General features: G+C 37.6%; 1 protein-coding gene across 2 annotated transcripts in view; it reads left to right on the top strand.

Annotated features, from left to right (window-relative positions):
* The window catches only part of MACROD2 (mono-ADP ribosylhydrolase 2), a 2135263-nt gene that overhangs the window by 61644 nt on the left and 2057178 nt on the right, over nt 1–16441 (top strand). For both annotated transcript variants that reach the window (XM_027840306.1, XM_027840305.1), the window contains exon 3: nt 5996–6103. In XM_027840306.1, the coding sequence (XP_027696107.1) occupies nt 5996–6103 (108 nt within the window). The remainder of the gene's footprint in view (nt 1–5995; nt 6104–16441) is intronic.

The raw sequence follows: 16441 nt of genomic DNA, 5'->3' as shown, positions 1-16441 counted from the left end.
TTTAACTAGATTAGTTTAATTAACACATACTTAGCAATATATGCTGAATTTCCTGATCAAATATATCTTAGATGATAGCTCATGTGCTATCTTACACATAATATGTTACAGTCTGCTTATATCCATGTAGCGTCTTTCCTTTATCCTTTAGGTCACTTGCAATTTTGACTTTTCAAAGATTATGGTGTTCCATGATGTGTAGCCATGAGCACACCAGAAACAAAATTTTCTGTTTTTCAGAGTGAACAGAAAGCACCAAGAATAGTAGTAGATGTACCTCGTCTCTTACATGTTGTCTAATTGAATGCTTTTTCATGTACTAAATGCATCTTTGTTTAATTTGAATTTGTGAATTTGGGGTTCTGTGCTGATAGAAGGACATGACGAAGAATTTTATTACTTAGAGGAATATGTCACTGTTAAAGTAGTGTGAAATAATTAGTTAAATGAGAACAAACAGATTCACTTGTCTACTGAATAGTTTGTTCTAATGGGATATTTAAGATGTTTCATGTAACTTGTCATATAAAAGCATTTGGGTTGAAAATTGAGGTTCTTTCCTTCATAACAATTTCCCTGAGTTAATAATATCTATTTAATCGTCTTGATTTATAATTGAAAAAATGTGATACTTCTATAATACTTCTAATATTTCCAATAATCTCATGTAAAATCAAGTAATTAAGGTTCGTATGGGTGTACAGATGGACAGTGAGCTTGGCCCAGAGTTTAATAGGAGGAGAAGAGTAGGTTGGATTGCTTTCAGGAAATGGTAAAACTCTTGTATTGACTACCAAATTTCACTAAAACAGAGGCCCGTCTTTTCAATACTCATATTTTACCAGTATTGCATGACCAGCTAGACATGGAACACTCTTAACTCCAAAGAGCTAAAGATAAGTATCGCTCAGAGAACAGTGGAAAGAATGCAAAAATATAACTGATGGGGAACTCTGAAGGAGAACAGAAGTAAAGGATACCATCAAGGAATTGTATGACAGGAAAAGAAGATTGGGTTGGGCACTTGGCAAGAACAAGGAATGGCAAATGGACAGCCAAAGTGACCCATTTATATCCTTGAGATGTTGATAAAAAATGAGGAAGGAGCCTAGCATGTTGGGTGGATCTTATGTGCCAAACTTTTGGGAGAATGAGGTCAAGATTCTTAAAGCATAGGTAGGCATGGATGGGTTAGGGTCTGCATTATTGGAGGGAACTCTCTAATCAGTAGGATTACTGATCCATTTGAGTATTTTAGTATGGTGATATTTAGGAGAAAAAAAAGGGAATTGAATTTCCATCCCTTTTGTAACCTTTATTACAATGTTAATATCCCCCCCCCCCCAGAATGTAAAATATTAGTTCACATAAGAAATAGAGGAAAGGAATGATAGTCAAAATAATGGATTTATTTTCCTTTTAATTACTCCTTAATGTATTTTTTGTATTTTTGCTCCTTAATCCCATCCCTTCAGTTTTCAGAATGCTATGCTTTTATAACCATTAAAATAACCATTAAATTTATATATATACATACAAATATTATGTGTACACAATATATTATATGTACAATACACATATACTATACTTTTTGCTTAGAGGTGATAATTCAGTCTGTGAGAAGTGATGAGGTTACCAAGAGAAATCATAGAGGGAGAAGAAGTCTTAGGATAGAGCAGCCACAGTTAGGGGGCATGATACAGATGTGAACCAGCAAAGGAGACTGTTACGGAGCCAGCAAACAAGTAGGAGGAGAACCAGGAGAGTGGTGTTGCAATGCAGCAGAGAGGTTTAGAAGGATGAAGCCTGAGAAAAGACCATCAGATATGTTAATTAAGGGATCATTAGTAATTCTGGATAGAATAGTTTTAGGAAATGATTAGGTGCAAAGGTTTGAGAAGGGAGCGGGAGAAGAAGAAATAAAGGCAATAAGTATAGGTGGCTTTTTAAAGCTGTTTGACTTGAAGATATTTAGCTAAGAAAGATTTGAAAGAAATAGGACATTAGCTTGAGGAAGACTTGGTTATGTTTGAAGGCAGTAGAGAAGGGTGGTATGGGTATAATGGTGTAATTTGCTGGAAAAGACAAGAGGTGATAGGATGAAATGCACATGTGTTGGTCTTGGTAAAGAGAAGGGCCATCTCTGTCATAGATGGGGGGCAGTAAGAAGAAGAAAGAAGGAGAAAATGGGAGATGTCAAGGGGTTTTGTTATAAAGAGAATATGGTAAGAAGGAGCTCACATTTAGCGGCCTAAGTATTTTCAGTAATAGAGTCAAGGTACTTAGTTGAGAGAAAGGGGTGAGGAGAAGTTTGGATTAGCCTCTATGGAGAGTGAGCGAGGGAATCAAGATGGAGAATCAATTAAAGAAGAATAAAAGAACTTCCTTGTTGAGTGAAGTCAAATTTGTGAATGGATAACATGAATTTATGATGTACCCAGTTAGCACAGCTGTGAGACTTCCTGTAGCTGCGTTTAGCATGTTGTGAATAAGAAATGAGGAGATTTATTATTGGAGCAATTCAGGGCTGAGTTTTGGCAAAAGATGTGCGTGATAAGATAAGAGATGAAAGGATTTGAGAGCTGAAGACAATGTAGGAGTAGAATGACCAACTACTGGATAGATACTGGAAAGGGAGAAAAGTGAAGTCAGAGCTGGGGCAATGGCCCCAGAAAGTACTAAGGGGTGAAAGGATTGGAGGTCTCAGTGAAGACAATGAATAGGTTTAGGATGAGGGAAAGGTCAAATTACAGAAGCTTATGGTGAGATAGAGGAATGTCAGAATTTCTAATTAGGGAATATATATTTGATTAATTGATGACTATTTTTTGAGAGGACATGATGCCTGTGCTATATCGAAATCAATATTTTTTTTTAACACAGAGGCACACCATGCTGAATATCTCCTATCGAAGTAAAAAGGAAGGAAACAAACATTTATTAAGTGCTGTTATATGCCAGGCACTGTGCTAAACTTTACTGACTGTTCATTCAGTGCTGTTTAGAATGGAGATGATTAGACACTGGATAGACCTCCAAGGTATACTTTGGTCATCTTAGTCAGGGCCATAATTATTACTGAAGTACTGGGAGACCACACAGTTTATGAAATATCCTAGCCCTCATCACTTTGCAGTAGCCTTTTAATTGATCTTTCTATCTAAAATCTCGCCTCACTCCAGTTCATTCTTCATATAACTTTCAAAGTGCTTTTTTCCTAAAGAGTAGGTTTGACTGTCACCCCTTTACTTAGTAAACTCCAGTTGTTCCTATTAGTTTGAGGATCAACTATAAAGTCTGTTGGGCATTTACAGCTCTTAGTAACCTAGCTGTGTCCTACCTTTCCAGTTTTCTTACACATTATTCCCTTACACACACTTTATTGTCCATTCATACTGACCAATTTGCTGTTTCTCAGACACAATGCTTCATCTCATCATCTCTTGTGTACTGGTTGCCTTCGTGCCTAGAATGCTCACCCTTCTTACTTCTTCCTCTTAAAATCTTTGGCTTTCTTAAAAATTTTGCTCAAATGTCATTTTATGCAGAAGACTGTTTCTAGTCCATCCAACTGCTAGCATCTTCCCAATTATGGTTATTCTTCATCGAGTCTACACATCGTACATGTAGCTATTGTAGACATGTTGTTTCCTCCAGTAGAATGTAAGGTCCTTGAGGACAGGATCTATTTTATGTTCTATTTGTATCCCTAATGATTATCAAGGTACCTGGAACATATTGAATGTTTAATAAATGTTTATTTTTAAAAAAGAATTTAAAATTTTTAAAAATTTTGAATTCCAAATTCTCTCATTGCCTCTAACCCTTCCCTTACCTATTGAGAAGGCAAGCAATATTATATTCATAATAGATGTGAAGTCATGCAAAAACATTTCTATAATAACCATGTTGTGGGAAAAAAGCAAGAAAAAATTTAACAAGTAAAAAATATACTTCAATCTGCACTCAGTTCATCAGTTCTCTCTCTCTGGAGGTAGATAGAATTTTTCATTATGAGTCCTTTTGAAATTGTCATGAATCATTATTTTGGTCAGAATACCGAACTTTTTCATGGTTGATTATCATTAACAATATTGCTGTTACTGTGTACAGTGTTCTCCTGGTTCTGATCACTTCACTTTGCGTCATTTGCATCACTCATTCATGTGAGTCTTCCCAAGTTTTCCTGAAACCATACTCTTATTTGACTATTCCCCAACTGATGGGCTTTTTCCAGTCTCAGTTCTTTGCCACCACAAAAAAAAGGTTCTCTACATATTTTTGCACATAAGGTCATAAGTGCCTATTGATGAATTGATGGTTTATAGCTTCTATTTATTCCCATGCACAGAAAAGTAAATAGTTCCAGTGAAAATTGAAAGACATACTAGAGAGATATAAAGGGCCTTTTTTCCATGACCACAAACTATACAGTCTCAGTAAGCCTTCTGTCATGCATCAGACACACACACACACACACACACACACACACACACACCCCCTACCTCACCTCAATTATATGTCCTGCTGACAGTGGACTAATCAAATCATCTTCATACATTAAGCTCAATGAATAAATATTATTCTTGGGCTTGCATTTTTTAGAGCACATTTAGAGCATAGAGTTGTATTAAGAATGTTTTACTTATATCATTTAATACATTTTTGTATACTGCTTAACTTTTTGTCCTCACGCAATTTTTTTCAACAAACTTTTTTTGAAAACCCAGGTCATATTAGCCACATAGTTTTAATAATTTTAAAACATTTTGAAATCAAGAAAAAGGACACAGGTTTGAAGAGGTAAAGTTTTGCTTTTTAAAAATACCATATATTAAACATGTTGGGCTTTGTACAGGCTTTTTTGATCCTTGTTTTAAGCTAGCAGCTCCCTCCAGGGTGAATCATAAGTACTCAAGTGAATGAGAAGTAGTTACAAACAGAAATGATTGCTCATGCTTGAGTTTCCCTCTCTGAAGAAGTTTAGGATTTACTGTTAGGTAAGGGATAAATCCTAAGAGTGTATATACACATACATGCATGCACACACGTTTATCTATCTACATACATTATACACACATATATACATATATGTGTGTGTGTGTGTATATTATATATACATGCACAAACACATACATATATATTTGGCCTGGACTTATGATTTCATTTATGTAGGGAAATAGAGGTGTGGAAATTTCTTCCAGTGCAGATCATCAGTTTATCTGTAACTTAGAGTGTTAGAGATTTTCTTTTTCTTTTTTTTTTTTTAAATTTTTTTAAGGCAATTGGGGTTAAGTGACTTGCCCAGGGTCACACAGCTAGTAAGTGTCAAGTGTTTGGTCTGAGGCTGGATTTGAACTCAGGTCCTCCTGACTTCAGGGCCAGTGCTCTATCCACTGCGCCACCTAGCTGCTACATGTTAGAGATTTTCTTGAGGCTCTGGGATGAAATGATTTGCCAATGGTGGCATAGCTAGTCTATGCAGAACAAGCAGAACTTGAACCCAAATCTTTCTGACTGTAAGGCTGACCCTCGGTCTGTTTCACCAGGATGTCCCTCAAACATTTTTATTCTCAAGCAAATAATGTTTCCAAAGATCACTGGGAGGGAGGACAAATTTACGTAGAGCTGAAACTAGCAATGTATATTTTTGATATTAAAAACAGGAATTTTTGCAATAAAATTAATGATAGCAAATGATTTGTTACTGACATAGCTGGAAATCTAAATAATCAACCAATAAATAATTATGAAATAGCTGCTGTTTGCCTAGCACTAAAGTCAATATTTTGGGATACTCTTTCCCTGTTCACTTAACACATCTTTTTCTTTAGCCATCTAGGTATCAGATTATCAAATAAAAACCCAATTTGTGACCTATAGCTTTAAGAACAAACTATCTTATATTAAAGTTTCTTTAACATGTTATAATGCATAACATTTCTCTTAAAGAATACCACTTAAAATATATCACATTTTTCTTTCTGGATTATAGAAGAAAGTGCCCAGGAAGTTTCACAAGTGAAGAAAAGTTTGAGTGAAAAAGTTTCACTTTATAGAGGTGACATCACATTGCTTGAGACTGATGCCATAGTCAATGCAGGTAAGTAGCTTTATATTTGATTTAACAGTGTTTAGAGAGACATTGACTATGTATTTAGCATTTAAAAATATTCCATCCTTGCATAATATAACGTGAATATTTTATATAAATGTTATGTTTCTTGGTATCCATCAAAGTGTCTGGAGACATTTTAATGACTTAGACATTTGTGTTGTTGAATAGAAAGTAAGATTGAAGGTTAATTGCACATGCTAACCATAATTAGTATTCTAACCTATTCAGAGAATGCATATACTAAATAGAGGTAAGTATATGTGACCAATATAGTGTGATAGATAGTGGGTAAGACTTGCTTAGAAATTACTTCACCTACAGTGTTATCTCAAAAAAGTTCTGTCATTCAAGAGTTAGAACTGAACTTTTCAAATATGTGGCTACAAGTACTTTAAATTCCCATTTGGAGAAGGAGCAAAAGAATCATATGAATCATATTAGGTATAATCTAAATATAGAGAAAACTTTGAAAACTTTTAACTGCAATTGTTTTGGTTCACAGTTTTTTATTAATTTTAATTTTTAAAAGGTATATAATAGATGTTTTTTAAAATGAATCAATAAACAGTCTTTTCAGTTATGTTAAATGTGATAAAATGTCTATTAACATATTTCACTGAAAGTAAATAAGTATTGTATGTTTCAGTTTATGTAAATATGCCAAGAAGTCTATTTCATTGTCTCATCCTGTGTTAGAGGATTTGTGGCTTCTTGAAGGCTATTGCCAATGAAATATAAATTTTGACTGGTCTGAGTAAGCTGGGAAGATTTCAGATATAGAACTCAAGATGGGCTGTATGTCTGTTGGCCCTGGAGGAAGACTCTAATGGAGGTTCAGCATATAGTTGCTTTTGAATGTAAGAAGCATCTTCAGTTAGTAGAAACACTAATAGATCTAGAGTTTGGAGGATAATCCTGCATTAGTTCTTCAGGAATGGAGTCGACAATTATGCATAGTGAAGCAAAACAAATTTCCACATGGGATATGTCCAAAAATTAAGGAAGATGAGGAGATAGAAAAAATTTAAAAAATAACAAAAAAGAGTTAAGCACAAGATTAAAAGAAAAGAAATAGTTGGGCAGCTTGTGCTGTTGTGGGAGGCCTAATATAGGGAAGAAAGTAAGCCTTTTTAGTTAGGGTGTGTACTACCACTAGATGGCATAATTTCCTTGGAATAGGGGCAGGTTCATGATGAAATTCAGTATTATTGCCAACTAGGAAAGGGTGGGAGTTGCCAAGCAATGCAGTCAGCCTGCTATTCCATGGGATCCTTGACATGTGCTTTGTACGCCTGGACATGCCAACAAATGTTGTGTTATAGTTGTAACAGTGACCATGTCTTGAACAAGTCCCCTTCCATGGCAATGATGAAGCACTGCCAATGATATATGTATAGAAGGGGAGGTGTAGGATTTCATCAGAGATTGATTTTCCCTTGGATACCAATGCCGTGTCTTTTTAGAGAGCAGGTTATTAGATCTGAGAATGGGTATTTTATGAGTGCTGCTTGGTGGATTAAAACTGGTTGGGAGGTAGGGGCAAAGTTTGCTGTCTGTAGAAACTTACCTGTTGAGGTGAATGATCCTTTAGGTGTCCACATTGGCCTTTCATGACAGCATATCTGAATGCATATTGTGATGTTGTGATAACTTAAGTAATAATGAAGTTGATCCTACCAAAGTGATGTTCAATTTCTGGTGTTGATTGGACTGCAGCACTATCTGAAGGAAGTGCTCTAGGTTCTTAAGATTAGTTTGGACAAATGATTATTGGTATACCATTGCTATAATTTACTGTTTTCATATTAAGGTAGTGTCAATATGACTTTTATCATGAATAGTTACTTTTCCTACATTGTGGGTTTTTTTTTTAAATTTCCTGTTATGGTCAGCTTGTAGGATAAATACATGCAGGGCTGGGGTGTGGAGCAGGATGATGGGAGAGGTAGGCTTCCATTATGACACTGGATATTGTACAGGAAGATAGAGATAGGGCTAAATGCTTCTTCTGCTTTTGACTTCTACCTCCAGTGAGCACTAGAAAGCCTTGGGTAGTTTCAGCAGACTGGTGAAAGGTGCGGTCAGGGTCAAAGCTATGGTCAAAGCTAGGTGCGGTCAAAGCAGCTATGGTCAAAGAATTATTGCAGATTTCTTTGTGAAGACAGAGGTCTCTCATTGCAATATGAACTCCATCTTTCTTGAATTCTAACACACTCCTTGTTGGCCTAGTATGTGTCCTCAGACACTGGGAATGTAAAGACAAGGAGCTTATAGACTACCAGGGCCGCATAACCTGTACGTAACTATAAAGGCTAGGTAGTTTGAGCAGGGAGAGAACACCAGCAACTGAGGGTAATTGGAGAATGCTAGATCAAGGTGGTTGAATCTGAACTGAGCTTTGAAGGAAGGTCAGTCTTGTGAAAGTCAGAGCTGAGGAGGGAGTGTATTTTAGGATGGAAATGACTGGCGTGATTGTATAGAGAAAGAGATTGATTGTCAGGTTCTGGGAACTACTAGTAATCTAGTTTGGCTGTAATGTAGAGTTCATGACAGGGAGAAGTGTGAAATGAAGCTAAAATTTTTATTTTTCCAATTTGGCAAATGGCTGGTGTGGGTGTTGGAAGCTGACAGACAAATTTGGTGTGCTGGGCTGGGCTCTGGGAATAAATGAGTATATCAGTTAGGTGTCCCATGACTACCTTGCTCTGGCAGATTCAGAAATATAAAATTCATGAATCCTTAAAAAACTACTGGGGTGTTGCACAAAATAATTTACATAACCAGATGCATAGATTATATCAGGGCTAGAAGGTTTTTATCTATTTCACCATCTTTCCATGTTTGGACCGGATGTATGCCCCATGAAAGTCAATTCCATCACTCCTGCCAGCTGGTCTGTCAGATTGGATATAAAGGATTAGGGGTGCTACTTTCTTTTCTCTTTTCTTTTTTTCCTTTCCTTTCCTTCCTTCCTTCCTCCCTTCCTTCCTTCTTTCCTTCCTCCCTTCCTCCCTTCCTCCCTTCCTTCCTTCCTTCTTTCCTTCCTCCCTCCCTTCCTTCTTTCCTTCCTTCTTTCCTTCCTCCCTCCCTTCCTTCCTTCTTTCTTTCCTTCCTTCCTTCCTTCCTTTCTTCCTTCATTTCTTTCTTCAGAAAACAGAAGTGACTTGAGCAGGATCACATAACTAGTAAGTATCTGAGGTTGAATTTGAACTCAGGTCTTCTTGACTCCAGGCCTAGCATTCTCTCCACTGTGCCACCTAGCTTGCTTCTTGCTGGTCTCAATAGTTATGAAATTCAGGGTTATGCAGCTATGGCAAAGTCATAATCCCCAAATCTTTTTAGCTAGTTATCACTGGGGCTCAAGTCTGGGAGGTGGAGTGTTAGATGAATCCCTTCTTTCTGTTCTTTTTTTTCTTTTTTTAAGAAATTCTACACTGTCTCTGGCTTGGTCAGAGAGTACCTATCCAGTTGAGTTTGGAATTCTTGGAACTAGATTAATTGCATAACTGTACAGCCTACGTGGTAACAACTTCTCCAACTCGATCATGTCAGACACATCCCAATAGTCTTGGTATTGGAGCAGGAACTCTGGTTTGGGGCTATAGCTGGATGTGGTGTATATCTGTTCTGAGCAATGTTTCTGGTAGTGATGGGTGTGAAGTGTAGTTCTTCCTGAGTAGTATGTCATAGCTGAATTGTATTGCACTCTTTGACTGATCACTAACATTATTGGGAAGAGTTAGGGATATCTAGGTTGAATGCCTTTTAGCATTTTCGTGCTTGTTCTTGTAGAAACTTGGTTTCCCCATTTCCTGTTGGTCCAAACCAATGTGGACATCTCTCAGTTACTTTCATTACCATTGAATTACTTTCAACACCATACACTGAGACTGTGTGTTACTGTTGGGGTGCTTGCTCTCTCTTTGGCCAAAATCAAGTTGATAACTCTTGTAGAACCCCCTGATTCCACTATCAATGGGATCTATAATATCCATGGGCTTGGCAGTTTTATCTTGAGGGCTATTATTAGTATGAGTAAAGATCAGCAATAGGATTTGAGAACTGGTCATCTTGAGAGTAGATAGGGAGGCCCAGGAGGTCTTAACCTGTGGTGGTATGCAGAACACTTTATGGATGATGCTTTCCTGTGTAGAACTCTGCCCGAGTAGATAACTGCCTGGGAGAAAGAAGTGGGCATACGCCATGCGTTACCAACTCTCAGATAAGCCTTAGTGGTAAGCTGTTGACTGGCAATCCACCAGGTGGTAGACTAAGAGAGACCTAATGGATCTACCACAAATTATATTATGACTAGGGGTGGGACTTGATGCATACACATTGTTGGATAAGTATGCAGGGTGGTAGTCCTGCTCACATGGGTTGTATCATGACAGATGAGAGTAGCCAAATCTTGCAGAAAAATTAATCCACCAAAGCAGCAATAGTCCAGTCCTGGCCCTGGTTTAGGAAGATATCATAGTTTCTATTGGAGCCTGATAATTTGTTGATCAGCATTCTTCTCCATTCTAAAGGGAATGTGTGTATGTATGTGAAAAGTCTCATTTAGCTCATGAAAAACCCTTCCACATCACCTTCTAGAGACTATTTTTTATAAAGTGACGGGTGCTACAGAAAGCATTTGGTTCTCTAGGTGGATGGAGATGTGGGGCATCCCCTGGAATGAATGTCTATGAATGTGGCAGGAACTTCCTCACTCCAATCCAAAGGAGGCTGGTTACTAGACCATTAAAAGCTGTTTTTATGACATGGACCTTGAAGGAAACATCATAGTAGGAATCCCATGTAATTTTGTAAAGAAGCAGAAGTTAGGTAGGGAGCAGCAGACAACTGATTTTCTGGGCCCCAAAATTCAAATATATTCTTGAAAAATGAACCTTTATTAAAAGCCTAAGAGAGGTGACAGCCTAATATAGTGGAAAGAGCACTAAATTAGGAATCCAGAGATACAGCTTCCTGGGTCTCAGGACCTTAATCTGTAAAGTAAGGGGTTTGGACTAGATGGTCACTGAGACCCCTTCCGGCACTCTGTGATCCTATGATTAGTCAGCACATCAATATGATGTTTTATTTCATTGATGTGGTACTCCTTCTATTGGTACAGATCCCAGGTGATGCAGCTCTCACCCTGTGTTATTCTTGTCTTCATCTTTTCAGAAATCCTCTACACAGAGGATCTTTTCAGTACACTGGGAGCTTTCCCCTAGATTCTTTAATATTTTTTTCAGAAACAAGTTTTTAGTGTTGAGAAGTTCTTTGCCCACCTTGGAGGACCTTAAAAAGTGCTGTAGGCAGGGCAGCTACCTCCAATAGTCACAAATGCCCGTGGTGTTTAGCTACTTTTGCAGAGTTTTTTTTCCTCTTCTAATTGTTGCTACAGCTTTGATGTTGCTGAAGCCACCTTCTAGGGGACTGGCAGGACATTAAGCCAACCTTTGTCTGAGCCACACGTGAAGAAAACAGTTTGAAGGGTATCAGAAATTACTATTTGCTCTGCAAGGGGACTAACATATGCCGATAATCAGACAATCACTGGGGTTGAGGGAAAGCGCTCCCTTATATTGCCTGTCCTCAGGGAAAGTGGGATGAACTCTAAAATGACATTCAAGCTAACATTAAACTAGAGGCTGGATCAGGAACCAAGGTTCTCAGGATGCCAAAATCCAAGAAGTGAAATAGCAGTGGGCAAGATAGGCCTTAGAGAGATTTCAATCTAGGGAGGTCCGTATCAGATCATTAGTGATACTCTCAGTAATGCATATTGTACTCTGCTTCTCCAAAGTTCTGGCTTTTTGTGGTGGTGGCATGACATTCCCTGCCCATGCCTCTCTTGTTCTGAAATGTCATCATAGCTTGGTCTTCCATGCCTCCTTCTGACCCAGTTGCATCGATGAAGCTGTGGGACTTGAAAAAAATATATGGTTCTGGTGATATATAAGAAACTAAACTGAAGGTAGCCTTTATTCACTCCAAAAAAAGGCACCATTAGCTTACCTTTTTTTGGTCTATTCATTACATTTTGTTCATGCTTTGACCCTCTCTAGGATAATCTTATCAGGAAGTTCTTGTGGAGATACAAGAGATGGAAAATTTGCTAAAGACTCCCTTTAGCATCTTCTGCTGTGCTGTTTGTTTACATAGGACCCAAGGAAAGGAACATCTGTAATCCTTACTGGGAATAAACAAACCTAGTGGGCAACTCTGGAGCTTCCGCAAAAGGTTATGAATGAAGTTAGAGGTGAAGTTTTAATTCAACCTGTTAAGAGAGAGGTTATAGTATGAACAAAACATTAAGAATTGGAGGGGACCTTAGAGATCGTGCAACCCCTTCATTTTACAGATTAGGAAACTGAGACACAGGGAGCTGGTGATTTGTCCAATCACACAGCTGGTTGCAGTGGGGAGTGGAGTGGCAAGCTAGGACCAGAACATTGGTCTCTGGATTACTAATTTAGTATTCTTTCCACTACCCTAGGCTGTCCCCTCTCTTAGGCTTTTAATAAAGGTTCATTTTTCGCCATTATATTTGTATTTTGGTTCCCAGAAAATCAGTTGTCTGCTGTTCCTTAACTTCTGCTAATTTGCAAAATGACACTGGAGTCCTACTATGATATTTCCCTCAAGGTTCATATTAGGAGAACAGCTTTTAGTAGTCTGGTAACTATCCCCCTTTGGACTGGAACTAGCAGGTGCCCGCCTTTTACAAAATTCTCCTTGATAGCAAATTATATTATAGTGAGGCTCCAGTGTATTGTTTTAATAAGCCAGAATCATGTAGCTCTTTCATTAATTTCCTACCAGCTCTCTTGTCACCCAGAAGATAGCAGCCATATTTATTAACATTGCAGTTACTTTTACTTATTGACCTCAAATATTCTTATGCCTGAGGCAGTGCTTCATTCCTAGACTATCCAAATTCCCCTCTCTCCAAATGATGATTTTTTTCCCCTAGCTCTTTAGTGAAAAGCCTAGTTGGTGGATGAGCTAATTTCCTTCCACAGTAATTTTAAAAAGTGTGTTAATGTCTATTGTGTACCATTTCAATTTAACACTATTATAATGACACAGTACTTGGGTGAGTCTAGAGTCACACAATCTGAGTTCAAATCCTGTCTCTGGCTCTTATCACTTCAGGGAAAGTCACAGCTTTCTGGGTCTTAGTGCTTTAATATACAAAATAAGGTCATTGGACTAAATGGTTGTGAAGACCCCTTCAGGCTCTAAATCTATGATCCTATGGTTATTCAGTATATCAACTGAATATTATATTTCATTGATATAGCTATTCCTTCCATTGGTATATATCACAAGTAATCCAGATCTCAACCTGTATTGTTTTTGTCTTCCTCTTTCTTAGAAATCTTCCACACAAACAATCCATTTAGTGCACGGGAGGCTTTTTTCTAGTTCTTTTAATATTTTTTTTTCAGAGACCAGTGCAACACTTCAATTACCTCTCACTACCATTGCTGGACTAGCCCACTTCCTTTTCTCTTAATATATGTCTTTGATGTCTTTATGTCTCTGTTAATGGAATATTGTTCCTCGAAAGCAAGGACTGTTTCAATTTTGTCTAGCACACTAGCACAATACAATTCAATTTTGTCTAGCACACCAGTCACTAGCACAATACCTGGAAATAGTTAGCACTTAATAAATCCTTATTGATTGTTGGATGATTCTGCTAATTTTGTGGCGTTCCATATCATACATTACTAAAAGAATATTGAATTAGAAAGATGAGAGCATGGGACCCTCATAGGCACTACATAATTTCTCAAATGTGGTTGATTCAGTGTGGTTGTTGGTACAGTAAAGGTATTTCCATAATTGGATATTTTGTGTGTGCTCTTTTTATTCAGATGGAAAAAAGCTCTACTTTGTTGAAAAAAAAAACCCTCTATTTTAAAAGCAATTCAAGGATGAATGTTAAGATGCTTGAAAACAATTCTCAGGTCCTTAGGGATAAACAGGCAGACTTTCAAACACTATCTAAAATGGAAAAGTAGAAAGTAGTGGTAAATATGGTATTCAACTAGATAATAGTACTTGAGAGAAATAAACCTGGTCCTAACTGCTCAGAGCTCACAGTCTTAGATTTTGCTTCTTCTCTCACAATTGGCACTGATCTGTTAACTTGATTCTCCTATGTCTGTGGAGTATTGTGGTTTGAGTGGAATTTGATTCCAGAGACTTTTCAAAGTAGCAGCTAATGTGATTCCAGTTACATTCTGCTATGACTAGATTTGGCTGAACGTTAAGAAATTACATCAGGGACACTGAGTCAAATTATATTCACTATAGTTGATTTAACAAATATTTGTTGGGTACCTACCCTTTGTAAAACTTTGTTCTAAGTAGTCACTGAGTATCTATGAAAGGAGTTTAAGGCATAGATTCTGCCCTCCAAGGGTTTTCATTCTAATTGAGGATACAAAATATGCTTAAGAAAGAACTGACTTAAATCCAAGGCAACATAGTGCCAAAATTTGTGGCAAAGACAATGTGTTATACAAATATAGAAAAAGGGGAAATCAGTGCAAATGCAGTGGTTGGAGAAAGGCCCATAGGAGAGGCAGGATGTCAGCTGAGGAATGAGACAACTCCATACATAGACTTCCCAGGTTCCTCTTTCCAAATAGGAATTTTTCCCCAGCTCTTGTGGGGGAGTAGAATTTGCATAAATAGAGGGCATTCCAGGCAGGAGCATGAATACACCTTAGTGTAGGGCTTAGTGTCAGGAATGACTGTAGTGTATTGAGAATCACCATGGCATAAGTGGATAGAATACTAAACTCCAAGTTTCAAAGAGCTGGGTTCAAATCTTATTTCTGGCACTGACACTTTTTACACTTAGCTTTGCTTCTATGGGCAAATCACTTGGCCTCTTTGAGCCTCAGTTTCCTAATCTGTAAAATGGGGATAAGACACTTAGAGTTGTTGTGAGTCTCAAACATAAGAACATATCACCTCAATTTTATAATCACAGAAGGCGCAAAATCCATGTGATCAGGGTAATCACTGTAATCAGTGTAAGGAAGGTAATTCCCTGATCATCTTTGTTGATATGGTCACATAATCAGTCAATAAACAGGTATAGAATGTAATCACAAAATTTAAACTTATTAGAAATTTTCCTATAATTCCATAACAATGTGTGAATAAGTTACTGATCAATTTGAAAGACTGTTCTGTGAGTTTTGCCATAGATAGTAGCAAATGATATAACATAGGAAACATCTTGTGATTACTTGAGAGAATTTCTTATCAGTAGAGATAATCAAATATGCCCTATCTATCTATCTGTCTGTCTGTCTATCTATCTATCTATGTATCCATACACACATATGTGTATATATTTGTTGAATGTCTATATTCAGTATAGTTTTATTACACACACATATGCATACAGCATATCAGTTTGGGAATTGGTCAATTTATAGGCAGAGGATTCTAGGCTCCAGAGTTGGAGTCATAAATGGAGGAAAAACCAGACCTCTGATAGAGAATTGCTATTGGGAGGGAGGAGGAAATTTTCTCTCCTTCTTTACAATTGAGGATGTCATCTGAAACCCTGGAGCAATAACAGACAGTGCATCCACCCAGGAACAGACCTAGGACAGAGGGATGTGGAGAGAAAATCATCTGGATGTGGAAAGAGTCATCCAACATAGAAGACAGGACTTCTCATGGAGGATAGAAATGTAGACTGTGGCCTAAAGAAACAGACCCTAGAAGCTCAACTGAATAAACCCACCCAGCCAAGAGCTGCACCCAAGGTTGACCTTCATGAGTTCTCTGTTGAAAGAAAAAGAACGTCTCATACTAATTATCCATTTGCCACACTTGTATGCTACATGTATACCTCACTACGTCGTACTCTAAATTTGAGCCCACTCTTCCCATGGATACTGTGTATATTTGAGAGTGTGCCCCAGGCTTTTGTGGAGGAATGTTTTGTGGCAAATGTTCTTACTATACTATCTTAGTAATGCCTTTGCTAAAAGTTAATTGTCTACTGCAAACTTTAAAGTGTCTGATTAATGTCACATAGTTATCACTATTATCAAGGAGCAGATGTGAGCTCAGCTTTGGTAGAAAAGGAGATTTGTGTTCAGGGATAAGGGGAAAATGGTGGGATAGGAAGGTAGAGAACTGATTATAGAGGGACTTTAAATGTCAGGCTGTGGAATTTATAATGAACCTGTAGGCAGTGAGAAATCGTCTGAGATTCTAGAGCTGCGAGGTAATGTCTGAGGAAGAGAAATATAGCAGTAGTGTTTAGGAAGATTATAAAAGAGAAAG

Source organism: Vombatus ursinus, unplaced genomic scaffold, assembly GCF_900497805.2.
Source record: "Vombatus ursinus unplaced genomic scaffold, bare-nosed wombat genome assembly UNPS02014841.1, whole genome shotgun sequence".
Taxonomy (NCBI): domain Eukaryota; kingdom Metazoa; phylum Chordata; class Mammalia; order Diprotodontia; family Vombatidae; genus Vombatus; species Vombatus ursinus.
The sequence above is the reverse complement of the archived record's forward strand: the minus strand, read 5'-3'. Positions and strand labels throughout refer to the sequence as shown.